At 48.1% G+C, this 17,750-nt stretch overlaps 2 protein-coding genes across 7 annotated transcripts in view; one reads left to right on the forward strand and one right to left on the reverse strand.

Annotated features, from left to right (window-relative positions):
- The window catches only part of TBXAS1 (thromboxane A synthase 1), a 243,855-nt gene extending 239,815 nt beyond the window's left edge, over positions 1 to 4,040 (forward strand). For all 6 annotated transcript variants that reach the window (XM_063708804.1, XM_055393221.2, XM_063708803.1 and 3 more), the window contains 2 exons: positions 1,434 to 1,596; positions 3,788 to 4,040. In XM_063708804.1, coding sequence (XP_063564874.1) covers positions 1,434 to 1,596; positions 3,788 to 3,862 — 238 coding nt within the window. In that variant the 3' untranslated portion in view covers positions 3,863 to 4,040. The remainder of the gene's footprint in view (positions 1 to 1,433; positions 1,597 to 3,787) is intronic.
- Positions 4,041 to 7,506: 3,466 nt separating this feature from the next.
- PARP12 (poly(ADP-ribose) polymerase family member 12) overlaps positions 7,507 to 17,750 on the reverse strand; it is a 42,248-nt gene continuing 32,004 nt past the window's right edge. The window contains exons 9-12 of the mRNA XM_019031489.4: positions 12,386 to 12,461; positions 11,044 to 11,174; positions 9,964 to 10,115; positions 7,507 to 8,643 (exon numbers count right to left, since the gene is read on the reverse strand). Of these exons, the coding sequence (XP_018887034.3) occupies positions 8,318 to 8,643; positions 9,964 to 10,115; positions 11,044 to 11,174; positions 12,386 to 12,461 (685 nt within the window). The 3' untranslated portion in view covers positions 7,507 to 8,317. The remainder of the gene's footprint in view (positions 8,644 to 9,963; positions 10,116 to 11,043; positions 11,175 to 12,385; positions 12,462 to 17,750) is intronic.

Here is a 17,750-nt window from a genome sequence, read left to right on the forward strand (position 1 = left end):
AGGAGAATGGTGTGAACCCAGGAGGCAGAGCTTGCAGTGAGCCGAGATGGTGCCACTACACTCCAGCCTGGGCGACAGAGCAAGACTCTGTCTAAAAATAAATAAATAAATAAAATAAAAATAAATAAATAAATAATTATACCATTTTTTCAAGGTCCAAACTGAATCCAGAGATTTAGCATTTCAGCAGCCCTGCATGCAAGGAACAAGGCAATTTCAAATGATTGTCTTCCATTCATTCATGCCAGGACATGGGATACAGGATTGTATTTCAGGTCTGCACTGGAAAATAACAGAACATCATTTCCTTTTTAAAAAACGGGCATCTATGCCAAAACAACAGCTTCAGCTGATGTCTCCATGAATCTAAATTCACGTGATCCACTGGTTGACCTGGGTCCCCACCTTCCACCACCCGGCTTTGGTTCATTGTCTCCTTTCATTTCTGGGCTCTGTGATTGGAAACATCTGAGCAGGCGGCCCACACTCTGGTCCTCATCAGAACCAGTCAATATCCCGTGTGTGATCTGGCAAGGGAAGGGCTGGCCCGGCACCAGTTGTGTTTTCACCTTTCATGGCTCCAACTGAATTCAGCCCAAGCCTACGACCCAGTCACTGGGAAAACGTGAGCAATGGGATCTACACAAACAATATTCCACAGTCAGCAGCTCCTGAACACGCCGCAGCCACAGGGCTTACAGGCTCACAATAAAGCCCAGGGGTAGTAAAAAGTGAGCTCGCTGTTACAGAACAGTGAATGCCACCTAGCTTCACTGTCATGGGACACACACTGCAGGTAAATGCACTACTTGGTAGGAGATTCAGCAGTTCTGAGGAAGGGCCTCCAGCTCTCCAGGTACTGCAGCTTCCAATGGTTCAAGTGTCCAGTGCAGGGGCCTGCAAAGCAAACATGGGCAGGAGAGGGGCTGCCAGTGTGGCTCAAGAGACCTGCAGGGCAAGCCAGCAGGACACGCCCCCCAGGGAGGGCCCAGGAGGTGCTGAGGTGCCCAGTACCCTGCCAAGGAAGTAAGCAGGTGGTGGCTGGGTCATCCTATGGGAGGGGAGGTGGTGCCATGGGCCCAGGTGAGGGTGATCACCAAGCCCTGGGGTTCAGGGATGCCGTGTTTAGACTCTGATTGTGGGTGGCGGTGAGTCTGTGGGCTTATTAGCCACACACTGAATTCCTAAGGAGAGGCAGGGAGGGAGCTGTGGACATTCCAGGTGATTCTGTGAATTCAGCTCTGCCTCTGGGGCTGTGCAGGAAGACAGGCCAGGAGCAGAGAGGGACTGAGGCTCAGGAATGAGCAGCCATCAGCTCCCAGAGCCTTGGAGACATCCTTGTCTCAGATGCAGGGGTGGCTCAGCTGGAGCACAGGGCTGCAGAGGGGAGGGAGCGGGTGTTCTGGGCCAGCCCTGACCACACGGACCTGCAGGTTCACGGCTGAGGCCCGGCAGCAGCACCGGCCCTTCACGTACCTGCCCTTCGGGGCCGGCCCACGGAGCTGCCTCGGGGTGCGTCTAGGGCTGCTGGAGGTCAAGTTGACACTGCTCCACGTGCTGCACAAGTTCCAGTTCCAAGCCTGCCCTGAGACCCAGGTGAGGCCCCACTGCTCAGAGGCAGGGGCAGGGGCAGGGGTGGGAGGGCCACCCCAGTTCTCTGCGTGAGAGCAGGCCAGCCTGGGGGCAACATCAGGCTCTGCCTCCGTGAGCTTGGGCAAGCTCCTTAACCTCTCTCGGCCTCAGTTTCTTGATTCGTAAAGTGGGGATGATACTAATAACACCCTCTACCTCTCAACATGCTGTGAGGATCCAGTGAGTTCACACAGCGCTCAGGTAAGCCCTGGCAAGCCAACCCAAGCACATGTTAACCATTGTTATTAGTATTGTTCTCTGCACACCAGGGCTGGACCTCACCTTGCTGTAGCTCTTCCCACTTCCACAAAGGGCACACAGACAATGGCATTTGCAGTTGTGACATGTGCCTGCCTTTGCGGGGTGGGGGGTGCATGGCTTGTCCTACAGAAGCTGGGGACACTTCCTCTGGCTCCTCCTGACAGAGCAAGGTGCTGTCTGCTTGGAGGGGAAGCTGAGGGGTTTCAGCTCCTTGAAGGGTACCCCCAGCTTTGCCTTTCCCCCTTGTGCAGACACTCACGTGTCCCCATGGCCACAGCCTGGTCCCTCTCACAGGTGGTGACACAGCCTCTTCCCAACAACATATGCCTTCATTCCTGAGGTCCTAGACTGGTGCACAGACCCCGTCCTCACCCAGAGAGCTGGGCTCTCCCGAAATACGGCCTCACCCACTTTTCCAGCCCTATCTCCCCCCCACATCACACACTCCAGAACCAGCAGACCAATTCCTCTACAGGTCAGGGAGCTTATATCCCCCGCTTTCACACTCACAGCAACCCTGCAGAGTAGGAGTGACTATTCCCATTCTTTAGATGAGGAATCAAAGCTCAGAGAGGTTAAATAACTTGCCTAAGGCCACACAGCAGGACTGCAGGCTTCATGATGGCAGGGACCCAGTCTGTCATATTCATTGTTGGACTTTCCAGCATCTAGCTTAATGCCAGGCGCATGACAGGTGCTCACTCATTCATTCAACAAACATTAATGAGCAAATGGATAAGCAGCCAGAGATGAGAGAAACGGAGGTCCTCACCCAGATCCTGCCCACTCCCAAGCTCTCCCTCCTTCCTGACATCTGGCTACGTCTCTGCACAGCGTTAGCTATTCCCTGCCTATCCTGACCACTGCTGTCCCCTGCACCTATCCTCATGCTGGTCCTGCCACCCGGAACCCACTGTTCAGCTGCAGACCTGGACAGGCAGGCATAGGAAGGCATAAGGACACAGTTGACAGATAGCAACAATTCTAGACTGAGACAGGCAGTGCCTCTGACAGAGAACCTGGGACCAGCTGCTGGTCCTGGAGGAATAATGAGCTTGGATGGGGGACAGAGAGTCTGAGGTACTGAAAGTGAACGCATCCACATACTCTGGGCTGGAGACAGGGAGGGGCAGATCGGCAGAGCAGAGCCAAACCAAGTGAGGTCAAGGGGCAGACGGAGGAGCAGCCCCACTGCATCAGGGCTTCCACGTGTGCGGGGCTTGTCTCACTTCCCCACGATCTCAACATACAGTATAGCAGCCAGACCAGTCTCCCAAAACGCTGCTTATGCCTGGCACTCCCCGGCTTAAGAACCAGCCAGGAGTCAAGGGCTCCCCGTTCTTCCTTGTCTGCTCAGACAAGTGCTGGGGCCTGCAGCTTTTTCAGATGCCTTTGAGGGCTATGGCTCCCACAAGAGACACGTACAGCCCCAAGCACTAAGACCCTGGTGACTCTTTGCTGTCACATTAGCCACTGGGTCATCATTTTACTCAGCTCCAGAGGAAACCCAACTCCTCGAGTAATTCTTTGGTTTTTCTTCAAAGTCCCCAGTCTACCACTGGCTCTGCCTTTTAAGCTGGACATAGGAAAGCTTTCTGGATGTCAGTGAGGCCAGACCACAGCACATATGAGCAGGAACAGCATGAAGCTGCTTTCCCCAGAGCCCCTGGGCCAGAGGGCGTTGCTCAGTTACTAGCCAGGACTGGGGAGTGAGATGGGGAGGATCAGCACGGACAGCTGGAGTCACTGAAAGATAGGTTTGGGGCTTTGCTCTCTGCTTTCTTCTTGTGTGACCTTGGACAACGGACTTGGCCTTCTTGAACCTCCAAGTCTTCATTTGTACAGTGAGATGCTACTATCTCTTTGACAAATATTTTAATTTTCTCTATTTTAGGTACCGCTGCAGCTAGAATCCAAATCTGCCCTAGGTCCAAAAAATGGTGTCTATATCAAGATTGTATCCCGCTGACACAGAAGGCTGCCGGTGGGGGGAGGGCACCCCCAAATTCAAAGAAAACCCTAAGTGTGGATGTTCAGAATTTTGGAAAAATGTCACTGAAGTGATTGAAAGAGTGCCTGGCATGCAAGGATAAGAGGTTCTTTACATAACATTTCCTAAATGCTTAATAAACGTTTGTTGCACTTGGTTTTGACATTGCCAATGGGGTTTGAACCAGTGCTCTCTCTAAATGAAGAATTGCTGATAAATAAGTGAAAATGTAGTTTTGACAAAACAACTGAGAATGTGGGGTTTTAAAGGAAGTCCCAGGCTTGTGCTGAAAGGAATCCATGGTGCAGGGCACATGAGGACCCCCAGGTAAGCCTGTCCTGATGGCACCAGCTCGTGGCTCTTTCAGCTTCTCGTGCATTGTGGAGTTGTAGAGAATGACATTTATCAGAAGTTCAACCTCAGCAGTGGTTCCAAAGCTTTATTATGCTTTGATTTTCCTAGGTAGGGTAGTACCAACTTTACAGTCAAGTTTCAATCGACAGAAAAATGAGAGTCTGAAAAATGATATACTTTTTCTTTTAAAGAACACTGTATCGGCTGGGCATGGTGGCTCACACCTGTAATCCCAGCACTTTGGGAGGCTGAGGCAGGTGGATTGCCTGAGGTCAGGAGTTCAAGACCAGTCTGGCCAACATGGTGAAACCCCATATCTATTAAAAATACAAAAAAATTAGCCAGGCTGTGGTGGCGGGCACCTGCAATCCCAGGTACTTGGGAGGCTGAGGCAGGGGAATTGCTTGAACCAGGGAGGTGGAGGTTGCAGTGAGCCAAGATCGCGCCACTGCACTCCAGCCTGGGTGACAGAGCGAGACTCCATCTCAAAAAAAACAAAAACAAAAACAAAACAAAAAACACTGTATATTAATTTTGATCAAAGAATCAAAAGGTGATTTTTTTGTAAAAATAAGTATTGTGTTGCTAAGCAGTTCACATTCAACCAAGCACTTGCAAGGTCAGTCTCACGATCAGCCACCAGCAGCTGTGCATTCATGGCTGCTCGTGAAGAGCCGTATCACCTCCCTGTGCCTCAGAGGCCTCTTCTGTAAAATAAGGAGGCTGGCCTCGATCAAAAGACCACTTGTCCTCTAGTTGACACCTGAGCAGCTTTAAGGGGTTGAATGTTGTATAGAGAACGATCTTGTAGAAATCTGTAAGCCCCTTATGTGACACCCAGATGCTGACAACCCACCTTTAGAAACTTCAGGCCATTTTGGGAGAGTTGGCAGAATGAGTTTCCACATATTCACTGCTGGGACTGCTGCTTCCACTGTTTGGTGGTCCCCCATCCCCTTCAGCCAGGAGCACCCACTGTATCCCTCAAAGTCCCCCTTGGGGGGCCCCTTCTCTTATTCTCTGGCCCTCCAGGCAGGAAGAGGACACCCCAGCTGCCCAGCACTGGGCCAGGCCTGTGAGTGACTGCTGCCTCAAGGTGTAGGGCTGTCCTGTGGCCCTCCCCACACCTTGTTGCCACCACCTGCCCTTCTCCATCACCTGGCCCCTCTGCAATGCCCAGCCTGGGACTCAGACTCACTGGAGAAAACCATCCACCCCCTGGGAACCTGTCGGCCTCCCTGCCTGTCCCACAATCCCTGACCTCCCCACGGCTGCCGCCACCATAGAACCTCAGCCTGCAGACAGGCCCAATGGCGCACTCAGCTCCGTTTGGAGCACAGCCCCACAACCTGAGTCCTCCCTTGGGACCTCCGGCCCCGCCCCCCGGCATGTCAGCTCCATCCAGCTTCCCTCGCCTTCCCAGCTCAGGTGGTCACCACCTTCGGACACAGTGGTAGAGGCTTCCTCATGTGCTGGGGTCACTGGACTCCAGTCCTTCTACTGTGTGAGGCCACCACCCCCACCTCTGCTTAAATCCCACTGTTCACATCCAACACCAGGTATCACAGGGCAGGGAACCGAACCACCTGGTCCTCCAAAAAACCCTCTTGCTAGATTCCCAACTGAGTCCTCACAAAGATTCTGGCCAATCCCACACACATACACCCATGTCCCAGACCCTACCACCTCTTGGCACCAAACATCTTGAGAGTCACAGTCATTTCCACCCGTTCCCATCACAACGCCCACCCTTTCTGCACCAGCAGGAACGGCTCCCTCCCCGTCATCAGGCAATCTGGCCACGTGGCTCCCACCCTCCCTAGCATTGGTGGTCCAAGGAGTTGCTCTTCCTAACCTGCTTTCTCCCAGGTCACCCAGCCATGGCTGCCAGAGTCTTCACAGCTCAGTGGACTTTTCCGGAGCAAATGAGCATCTCCCACCGGATCCCTCTGGCCGCCCTCCCCATCTACACCCCCAGTGAACCAGTTCTGCTCCCCGAATCTCCCCAGCTCCCAGACGATTCAGAAGCATAGAATCAGTTCACTTACATGCAAGACCTTAGCAACAGACATGCATCTGATTTAATGGTTTTCTCTGACACCTCTTTGCCCCCTGCCCAACTACACCATAGCAGGACCAATGACTTAATGAAAAAGCAATGAGTGAAATGGCAGGATCAGTCAGGCTGTGGGGAAATTTGGAGGGGGTTCTGAAAATCGTACCATGGGCAACCATGTGGCTGACCCAGCTGCTGGGTGAAGCTGTGTTGTTCTTGCTGTTCCTCTGGTCATTTACCTTGGCTCTCCTCCAGCTTGACTGCACTTGCCTGTGTTAAGGTTTCAGATCACGCCAAAGATGGAAAAACGGGTTCATATTCACCTTGGACCTGAGAAATACAGGCAAGCCAACTGAAGCCCAAGCAGCAAGTCGCCAGCAGACACACGTCCTCAGGAAGGTGGAGGCTGGGCAAAAAGCATGTAGTGAGGACCGAGCGGGGAGGGCTGACAGCCTGGTGACACCAGTGGCCCTGCCAGCCCCTCTGCCAACAGGGCCAGAACCAGCCAAAGCCCAGAAGGGAGGCTCCTGTAAACTGCCACGTGTGGGGGACACACACAACACTCTCTCCACATGCACAGCACATTGCTCAGTGGTGAACCTGGGTCTTACGGGGCCTGAAACTTATCTACGAATTGGAGGAAAGAGAAAAAAAAAGTGTAACATTTGCAAATTTTATCAAAACCTATGACCATGTGACCATATTGCTAGGGTCCCTCCTAGGGCCTGGGGAGGGGCTCCAGCAAGTAAGGGGCCCTGAACCTTCAGCTTCACTGTCTTCATAATAAATCCATACGTAGCTCACCAAGCCGTGTCATCAACTCTGTCACAGCCCTGATAACGGTCTGAATGTTACGACCCCCAAAATTCCAATGTTGAAATCCTCACCCCTGAGGTGATAGTATTTAAAGTAGAGGTGATTAGACCACCAGGGCGGAGCCCTCATGAATGAGATTCAGTGCCTTTATAAAAGAGGCCCTTCCACCACGTAGGGTTACAGTGAGAAGACTGAATCTATGAGGAAGCAGGAGGTTGGACTTTATAGACTCCAAACCTGGTAAATAAACTTCTGCTGTTTATGAGCCGTCCAGTCAATGGTGTTTTGTTACAGAAGTCCAAATGAACAAAGGCAATCCCTGACTCTCAGAAAAACGCCTGGCACTCAGTAGGTGCTCAATCAATAGACAGAAAAACGAGCTTCAGTCTTCATCCACTTCGGATAAATTTTCTTTTATTTCCATACTCTTTTGTGACATGTGTGGCACAAGTATTCAATCTCACGGGGATGTTAAAACCCACACTCGAAGGGTGTCCAGTGTGCTTAGGAAATGTGGGTTTGCGCAATCACAGGCCAAGCCTGGGGGTCCTCAGGGAAGCTACTCCTCCAGGTCACCTGCCAGGTGGATGCACTTCCTTGGGCAATGGGTGACCCTCCCAGGACAAGGGGAACCAGCAGGGACTCGATGGCACCACACAGCAGCCACCTGTTCTGACAATGTGACACAGACCAACTAATGCCAGAGCCCAGGAGAAGCCACAGCAGAGCTGCCTGGGTTGGTGTCAGAGCAACAGGCAGAAGTGACTGTGCCGCCCGTGGGCTGTCCTCCACCGGTGGCTACTGTGTCATTCTGGAAAAACTATGATGCCATGAGACTCTAAGAAACCAAATCACTGCAGAGACAAACTCATAAAAATTAAAACCAATCCATAAAATTGTATCTAGAAACTCTGTCCCTGGTGCCAATAAGCAGCAAAGTCAACAAAGAGTAAAAACTAAAACTTCAACACATTATTAAAAAGCAAAACTGGACTCAACTACAATCACTTCTGGTTAGTCCACTAGTGAACCCAAAAGTGACTTAAAAGTAAAAATCATTATTAGCAAGAGATTAAGAACATAACTTCATTGAGAGGTCAATGTTAAGAGAACAGTTCATTAAAAGTTTCTGTTTAAAAAGAAAAGGAAAGGCCCAAATAGCCATTTCAAGGCAGAGCAGGTGAAAGGCCTGGAACACTCCTGTGCGCTCACTGTCGGCTGCTGAACAGGGAGCCCAAGGCCAGCAGGATGGAGGGTGTGACCGAGGGCTTGGAGGAGGTGGTGTACTGGATGACATACTCTGGGTAGACCTGGTGTTTCTCAAAGATCACAAAGATGGAGGGGTCGGACACACTGTTCACGCAGCTATCATAGAAGGCGTTGCTCCGGCCCTCCTTGGCCGGGGGACGGACAAAGGAGGCATTGCCCCTGACGAACTCGCCCACCAGCACCCGGGCCAGGAACATCATGTGGGTCTGCGTGTCGGATTTGCTGTAGTGGTGGGAATATGCAGCATCTCGGGCAAAGTAGCTCCCTGAAATGACACACGAGGGCTCAGCTGGGTGCCTGGTGGAGGGGCCTGCAGCCAGGAAGGGTCAGCACACTGCGAATAGCGTCCTGGTGATGTGCAACGCCAGGGCCTCTACTCTTCCACCCCGCATCTCCCTCCCTCCCTCCCTCTGTGCCATGTCTCCACTCTCCCTCATGAAGTTACATGCATCAGTGATACCAACACCCTTCTGAGTGGCAGCATCTGAGGAGTTACCAAACTGAGATAGCAAATTCCTTTCAAGTTCCGGATCTGCCCCACGAAACCTAAAGGCCTGTGGACACGTCACTACTTAATCCCCCAAACCTCAGATTCCTCAGGCATAAAATGGGGCTGTTCAGCCCAACCTTACAGGGTTGGCATGGAAAATGAATGAGATCCCATATACGGAAGCAGTCTGTAGACTCCGGCAGCCAACGTATAGAATTATGAGCCTTGTCAAATGGAAATCTGAGTTAGAAGCTGTCACCTGTACATTTGAATCCACAAGTCTACCACTGGCTGCTGGCCATCTTGACCCCTTGCCATCGCTGCCTCAGACGGAAACTGACTAACAAAGAACTGATGGACCTGGAACATGGACTGCTGGGCAGAAAATGTTCTCAACTTGGTAAGCATATTATGGTTACAGAAGATAATGTCCTGTTCTTGGGATGTGTTAAAGGGTGAAAGGAGACAATATATGCCACCTACCTGAAAATGGTGCGGAAAGAGAGGGAGAGAGAAAGAGAGAAGTGGCAACATGTTAAAACCAATGAATGCAGGTAAAATGTACCCAAAGAGGTTTTTTTAAATTATTATTATTCCAATTTTCTTGAATTTCGATTTCCAAAGAAATAGTATTTTAAAATTTTCTTTGGCAAGTTTAAAAATAACAGACAAGAAAACACTCAGATAACTCACGTGATAGCTAGAATACATGTTTACATGAGTATCTCTGAGGGTTTCTGGTTTCTATTCTAAGGAAATCAATAGTAAAGGCACAGTCAGGGACTTCATCAGGGCTGGGAAGGTATCCCCTCTCCTCTCCCGTCTCTGTCACCATCTCCCAGGGCTTCTGCTCCACAGGGAAGCAACACCCCAGCCTAGGCAGGCCACCCTGCCCACACCTGGGGCCAAGCTCCTGACCATGCCCAGAGGAGCAAAAGCAAGGATGTGACTGGTAGCTGTGCCCAGGTACCACCACGCATGGAGTCTGAACCTGCTCATCGGCTCAGGCTGGTCCCCTCATGCCCTCTAGCAGTCTGTTCCTATGCAGGGGCAAAGCAACATGGGTTTTGCTGGTGGAGGCCAGTCATGCCTTACCCTTGCCGTAGGAAGTGCCATGAACACCACAGACCCGCCAGTCAAAGTTCTGCTGGCAGATGGCGTCCACAAAAATGGCGCTGGTGCCGTGGAACAGCTGCCGCTCGTCCACGGCCTTCCCTCCGTTCTGCTTCTGCATCTGTCCTTTTTGCCTAGAATCACAGAATAATGTGTGCTGGGGGCAGAGTGTGCCGGCCACCAAATACAGCCGGCCTGATGCAAAACAACACATTTTTCCAAAATTCCAAAAGTGTCCTGGGACCAAGAGACGCAGGTCACAGGCTACCCTGACTAGGCCTGTGAAGCTCCAGCCACAAGCCAGGGTGTGGAAAAGAAGGGGGATCGTGGGAGCTGGGTGAAAACCCTCCCTCCACAGCTCCAGACAGCAGCGGCTCCCTGGACTCCAAAAGCAGAGCAGCCCTTGGAAAATGGGTACCATTTGCTCCAACCCCACCCCCACCTTGCTCCTGCGTGGAGCTGAGCCCTGGGATGCTGTAGGAGTTTTGAGGCTGCTGGTCAGTGGGTGCCCATCCTTCTCCCCTCTCCCATTCCCAGACTTCATCACTGTGCACAGAGTACACATTACACTACCCCAACCCCATGTGGGGACAGGTCAGCAAGACCCAGCCTGCCATGGTGACCTATTGTAGGATTCCTCCCCACATAGACAGGTGAGTGGGTGCTCAAGGACAAGCCAGTCCTCATGTATGAACCTGAGACCCCTGCTGTCTAGCCACAGCCTTATGTTCCTGGGGCTAATGGTGTGGTGGGCTGTACTGACCCATCCCACTGGTCTCCAGGAAGGCAGAATGGACAAGTGAGAGTGCTAGCTTTGCCACCACTCATGAACGGGACCAGGTGGTATGCTCCAGGAAGCCTCGGTGCCCTCATCTCTACAATGGGATGTGCCACCACACTGCCCTGGGGGAGCGGATGAAGGAGAGCAGACACACAGCTCCCAGCACATGGCAGCCCTAACTGCCGCTCTGCTTTTCCTGGAAACCCGGGCCACATGTGGCAACCAGCCAGTGGTGTGAAGGGACAGAGCCACCAGCCCACCAAGAGCGAGCCCCAACGCACCACTGGTAGACTTCCCAGAGGGCCAGGTTCTGTACTCGCTCAATCTTCTGAACAAAGTAGAAAGGCAGCGTGCGGTTAAAGAGGTTCCAGACCTTCTGATACTCTTCCGAGGAAGAACTAAGGGTGATCTTCTGCAAGGGGCAAATATTTTTAATGCATTACCATCAACGTGCAGAATATAAATCAGTCCCTTCCCAAAGCTTCTTGTAAACACTAGAACCGCAGAAGCACAAAAGCCCAGAGAGCAGTGACCACATTCTCCTGTGGTTTCTCCAGGCACAGGAGACAATCGGTCCTCATGAAATGTCATTGATAGGTTCTTGGAAACTGCAATTTTAAGTAAAACAACAAACCTCTTGTTTATGTCAGCATATGGGAAACTGGTTTTGTTAGACAGTATGTTGTGCCACTTTAAGTCAGTTTCCAAGAACCTATTGATGATGTTGAGGATTTACTATGTTTGCCAATTGTAGTCACTTTGCTCCTCATCACTGTGAAACCAATCTAAAGGACAGACATGTGATGCTTAAGCCACCATGGAGGGTATCCCCTCGATGTCCCTGCTTTTTTTTTTTTTTTTGTCTCACACAGGCCAAAGACACAGGTTGGACTACATGGTCCAAGCACCACAGAGTCGTCTAGACAAACATGTTGAACCCCTTCAGGTCCTTAGCACTTCTTGCCTGCACTGTTGGCATCTGCATGTGCCTTATACAAGCTCAATAAGTCCTCCCAGGACAGGGACCGTCATGTTTTAAAGCTGAGTTACACAGTGCTCGGCAGCCGGCCAGGTGGCAGACATCAGCCCAGGTGCAGACGGGCAGCCTCAAATGTTAGTCTGCGTACTCTCCTGCACTCAGCACAGCTCCCACTGGTCAGAGCCCCTCAACAAGCTGCCAAATTGACTGTCCATTCTCCTGTCTGCTAGTCGTGAATGCCTTCCCTCCTGACAGTAACCCCATTCCAAATGTCCATCGGACTCAGGTCCTCCCCAGGCTGCTTCTCCTTTTCTCGCTTAGTAAAATTGGTATTTATTGGTTAAGCCCAGCCCATAAACTCATTTCTGCCCTTTCTAGCAAATTTCACAGCTCATCCTCCTCCCTCCACAAGACAACCCCTCCCCTCAAAGCCACAGCCAACTCCTGGGTGGTGAAAAAACAAAACCCTCTGCAAAAAACAAAAACAAAAACAAAAATAAAGCCCACATCTGTCACTGCCCTCCTGCCCCAATTAGCCCCAGCCTTACAGCTTCTTCAATGTTGAGGAATGGCACAGTCTGTTCACACACACCCACTTCTACAGAACACCTTCCTGTCCAGCCCCAGGCGAATGCATCCCCTACCTGAAAGCCTGGGTCTGGCAGGGCAGAGGAGTCCCAATAGTCTGGGATGCTCTTCGGGCCTGGAAACTTGGTATTGCTACAAAAATGTAAACAAAAACATGTAGACATTTTATTCTTACACAAAGCAAATATACCATAGGTGGTCTCTGCTAGCCAATATCACCAGTCTTGAGTCTCAGCACATCATATTTCAAGAGCAGGTAGAAGGCAAGGAAAAATGTTAGCACAATATTCACAACATGAGAGCACTTTTATCTTTGCCTATGTAGCCAAACTCCAAACAGTCCTGAGAGATCTATTTCTCGCCTGTGTCCCAACTACCACACAAAAGGAATAAAAGGGATGGAGTACGTGGTTAAAGGAGCACACACACAGCCATAAACCTTTATCCACAATTCTGAAATTCTAAGAGCTCTAAAGACATTTTTTTAAGGCCTCGATGAGGTATAATTGACATTTTAAAACTTTTTATACAGCTCAGGAAAAGCAGGAGAAAATATGAAATAAAACATTTTTTGAAAAACATAAAAGTGACATCAAAAGTCATTTGGCAGTAGAAATTTGACTGAAGTTAGTTAAGAGGCCACTGTGATCTGTATCTATCCTTCTTAAACTGACTATGCATATTGTTTACTGCAGAAATATTAATGTGCTAAAATACAGAGTGTCACGTGATACAAGCATCACATTATCTTTCTAAAAATTAAATAAAAGCAGTTCAAAAGACATATGGATCAAGGGTTCAGGAACAAGGACTGTGAAACTATAATTACAAATCATTCCTATTAAGTTTCAGAATACACTGTTCTTTCTAAATAGATCTACCTTCTGTTTCTGCTGGCATGAAACATATACCTTCATCCTAAGCCTCAAACAACTCCCACAAATAACTTTCCTCGGAAAATGGCACAGTTCAAAAATAACTAAGCAAGGTCCTACCAACAAGAATCAGCCAAAAACAGACCCACAAAGACTTAAGATGCTGAAATTATCAGAGAGATTACAAAACAATTATTCTTCCTATGTTTAAAGGAAAAAAAAAGACAAACTTTAAAAACATATGCAAGGAACAGGAAACTATAAAAAGACCTGGAAGATCTAAAAAAGAACCAAATAGAACTTACAGAATTAAGTACAATCTTTAATAATAAAAGTGTAGTGGACAGGCTTAATAGCAGATTAGACCGGCTGGAGGAAGAATCAGTGAGCTGAAACATATGTGAAATGAAATTGTCCAGAATGTGGCCCACAGCAACAAGGAAATGGAAAATGCAGGAAAGAAGTTGAGACATGGAGAACAGTGAGAACTGGAATATGATCAGAACCTAAGTGAAGCTCTAGGAAAGGAGAGACAAGACAGTGGAGGCGATTTTCAAAGAGAACTGATGAGATGCACCAATCCGCAGCTTAAGAAGCCCAAAGAATCTCAACCATGATAAATAAAAGCACATACCTAGATACACTTTAGTGAGGATGCCTACCTCCAAGACAAACAGAAGCTCTTAAAAGTAGCCAAAGGAAAAAAGAGTGATTACTGTCAAAGAAGCACCTGTTAGACCAACAGGCAATTTCTCAAAAGCAACAGTGGAAGCCAGAATACAGTGAAGTGATCATCACAATGATCCAAGAGAAAATCCCTACAACCCGAAATTCTACACCCAGTGAAAATTTCCTTCAAGATTGATGGCAAAATAAATACATGTTGGCCAGGCGCAGTGGCCCACGCCTGTAATCCCAGCACTTTGGGAGGCCGAGGTGGGCAGATCACTTGAGATCAGGAGTTCAAGACCAGCCTGACCAACATAATGAAACCCCATCTCCACCAAAAATACAAAAATTAGCCGGGCATGGTGGCGCACGCCAGTAGTCCAAGCTACTCAGGAGGCTGAGACAGGAGAATCGCTTGAACTCAAGAGGCGGAGGTTGCAGTGAGCCAAGATCATGCCACTGCACTCTGGCCTGGGCGACAGTGCGACTCCATCTCAAAATACATACATACATACATGCATACATACATACGTACATACATATTCAGACAAACCAAAAACAGTTTTCCAACAAATCTTCATCGAAGGCAGGCTTGTCCAACCTGCAGCCCGCAGGCTGCATGTAACCCAGGACAGCTTTGAATGTGACCCAACACAAATCTGTAAACTTCCTTAAAACATTATGAGATTTTCTTGTGGTTTTTATTCTTTTAGTTCAGCTATCGTTAGTGTTAGTGTATTTTATGTGTGGACCAATTCTTTTTCTTCTAATGTGGCCTGGGAAAGCCAAAAGATTGGACACCCCTGATCTAAGGTAATCTGAAAGGACAAAGTGGTAAAAATGTGAGTAAATTTAATGAAACTTTCAGAGTATAAAATAATGGTGCCTCTTGAGGTTTAAAAAAAGTTGAGAGGAAGGCAAATGGAAGAAAAGATAGGAGGGCAAAGATATTGATTTACTTGTACTTAAGTGAAGAACACGTAGTTTCTACCATAGCCTTTAAAACATACATATACACAAAAGAAGGTAAGAAAAGAAAAAATAAGACCCGATCACATGAATGAAACATTTTCATAGAGGATGGGCAACATGGTGAGACCCTGTCTCTACAACAAATAAAAAAATTAGCTGGGCGTGGTGGCGCATGCCTGTGGTCCCAACTACTTGGGATGCTGAGGTGGGAGGATTGCTTGAGCCCGGGAGATGGAAGGTGCAGTAAGCCATGATCAGGTCACTGCATTCCATCCTGGGTGACAGAGTGAGACCCTGTCTCATAAATAAATAAATACTAAATAAATTTTACATGACACTCCTGTATTATAACTTCTGAATATGGACACTACATTTTATGACCTCATTAATTGTGTAAACAGAAAAGTTGTTTCTGAAAGTGATCTACCCTCAGATTCCCAGTTGGCCATGCAGGCCCAAGCAGACTTGCTTACTGGAGTTAATGACAACCAGCTGCTGGCACATGGGTCAGAGAGAAGAACTGAACACTTCATCTGTGTGAACAGTGTGTGACAGTCCGCTTACAGGAGACCCCAAATCACCCATATCTTAGTCTGAATCACTTTTAGTTTGGACATTTGGCATCTTCTTGTGGCCCCCTGAAAACTAAATTAGAATAAGAGAGATCTACTCTCAGAAAGCAGAGAGACTTTTCCAAACCTTGTCTAGGGTAGGCTTTGTATAGGAAAAGAATAAAAAATGACTTCCAGAAATAGGAGGTTCATAATCAACCAAAACTCTAAATCCAGAATCAGTAAGACACTGATACATTTAACTAAAATAATAAGAAATATATCTTTATGGTAAAATACTTCACAGGCAAAGTCAAAAGGCAAACAACAAACTAAGAGAAAATATTTGCCATTTATATAACAAAACGAGGGCCAACCTCCCTAATAGATAAAAGGCTCTTGATATTTAAGAAAAATATCAGAAAGTTGATAGAAAAATGGATAAAAAGACCAACAGTCCACAGAAAAAGAAGCAAAAATGGCACTTACATGTTAGAAATAATATTCAACCTCACTCCTAAGAGAGAGCAAACTGAAGTCCACTGACCCATCTTTTACCCCTGAGAAATGCAAAAGCCCAAGAGCCTGACAACTCACTCTGTGGCATCTCATGCGTCCTAGTGGGTGTGCATAATGATTCAAGCCCATGGAAAGGAATTTGGTTTACTTCCTACGACTCTGACCTAACAGTCTACCTCCAAAATTTGGTTTTTTTAATTAAAAAAAAAAGAGACGGGGTCTCGCTATGTTGCCCAGGTTGGTCTCAAACTCCTGGGCTCAAGCGATCCTTCCATCTTGGCCTCCCAAAGTGCTGGGATTATAGGTGTGCACCACCGCACCTGGCCATACCTCCAAAATTTGAAACAGCACGTACATCAACTGGTTCATCACAGCATTATACTTTTTAATAGCAAAAGACTGAAAACAACACAAACATCCATGAAAAGGGGACATATTAAGTAAACTATGGTACATACATATTACAGAGAACCAGGAAAGAAGAAACGGATTGAGGAAGTTAATGAATTGAAACAAAGTGATTATCACGATCTATTTTTAAGTGAAAACAAAAAAGGGTATAGAACAGTATAGATAGCATGTTCCCTTTTGTGCAAGAAGAAAATACTTTTATATGTATGTATGCAAATGCTTATTTTTGCAAAGAGAAACATAAAAAAGAGAAACCAGAAACTAATGTTACCCACAGTGGGAACAGGGTAGAGATAACAGGTAGGAAGTTACAGTCCACAGAGGATACCATTTTATATAGGTTTGACTTTTAATCACGTGAAGGTTTTACACATAGTCAAAAACAATAATAATAATTATTATTATTTTTGAGACGGGTCTCACTCTGTCACCCAGGCTGGAGTGCAGTGGTGTGATCTTGGCTCACTACAGCCTCGACCTCCCCGGGCTCAGGTGTCTCTCCCACCTCAGTCTCCTGAGTAGCTGGGACTACAGGCGCACAGGCTGGTCTCGAACTCCTGGGCTCAAGCAATCTACCCGCCTCGGCCTCTTGAACTGTTGGGATTACAGGTGTGAGTCACTGCACCCAGCGCAAAAATAAATTTTAATTTAAAAAGGAAAAAGTAAGGCACATTCCCAGGAAATTACTTTCCTAGGTCTGACTCACAAGGCAGTTTCGTGGACTGATAATACCTTTCTCCTCTATCTTGTACCAAACTCATTTAAAAATGACCTTTGCATGCTTCACAAAACAAAAGAACCAAAAGAGACATTGTTGGTTCTCCATAAAATAGACACAAGCCAGACCTCTCCGGCGAACAGAAGGTGCAGCCAGCTACCAGTAACACTGCCTAAAGTCCCAGCACTGGCTCTGGCAAGCCCAAACTGTATGGGCACTGTGGTCCCTCTCCACCATGCAGGCCACCTTCCCCCAATATGTGGCTGTGTGGTTTGGAGAACACTGACCCCTTCCTCTCAGTTCCAATCCCATCCCACCTCCCCAAGCCTAAAATAACACCAGAGGTTGAGATAGGGTCTGATCAGTGCAAAGCACAAGAATTTCCCCTCATCTGCTATAGGAGGTTTCTCTCCTCCCTTCTAGGGGCTCACAGGCCACAGGCTAATCTGGTGGCTCCTGGCAGCCATCTTGGGGCTGAAAGAAACTCACCCTGATGAAGCTCGCCCATTAGTGACTGCAATATCTGTTTTTAGAGTTTTGGTATTCCGTGATATTCAAATACTAAAATACATGAGTTTTTATTGGTGTAATTCCATCATTATTTCACTATTTCAACATTTAAAAAATTCAAGTCTATGACTCAATGATTCCACAGAAAAGACAAACGGATGGGTTGGCTTCAAGTCTAGACTCGCCTTCAGAGTCT

Source organism: Gorilla gorilla, chromosome 6, assembly GCF_029281585.2.
Source record: "Gorilla gorilla gorilla isolate KB3781 chromosome 6, NHGRI_mGorGor1-v2.1_pri, whole genome shotgun sequence".
Classification (NCBI taxonomy): domain Eukaryota; kingdom Metazoa; phylum Chordata; class Mammalia; order Primates; family Hominidae; genus Gorilla; species Gorilla gorilla.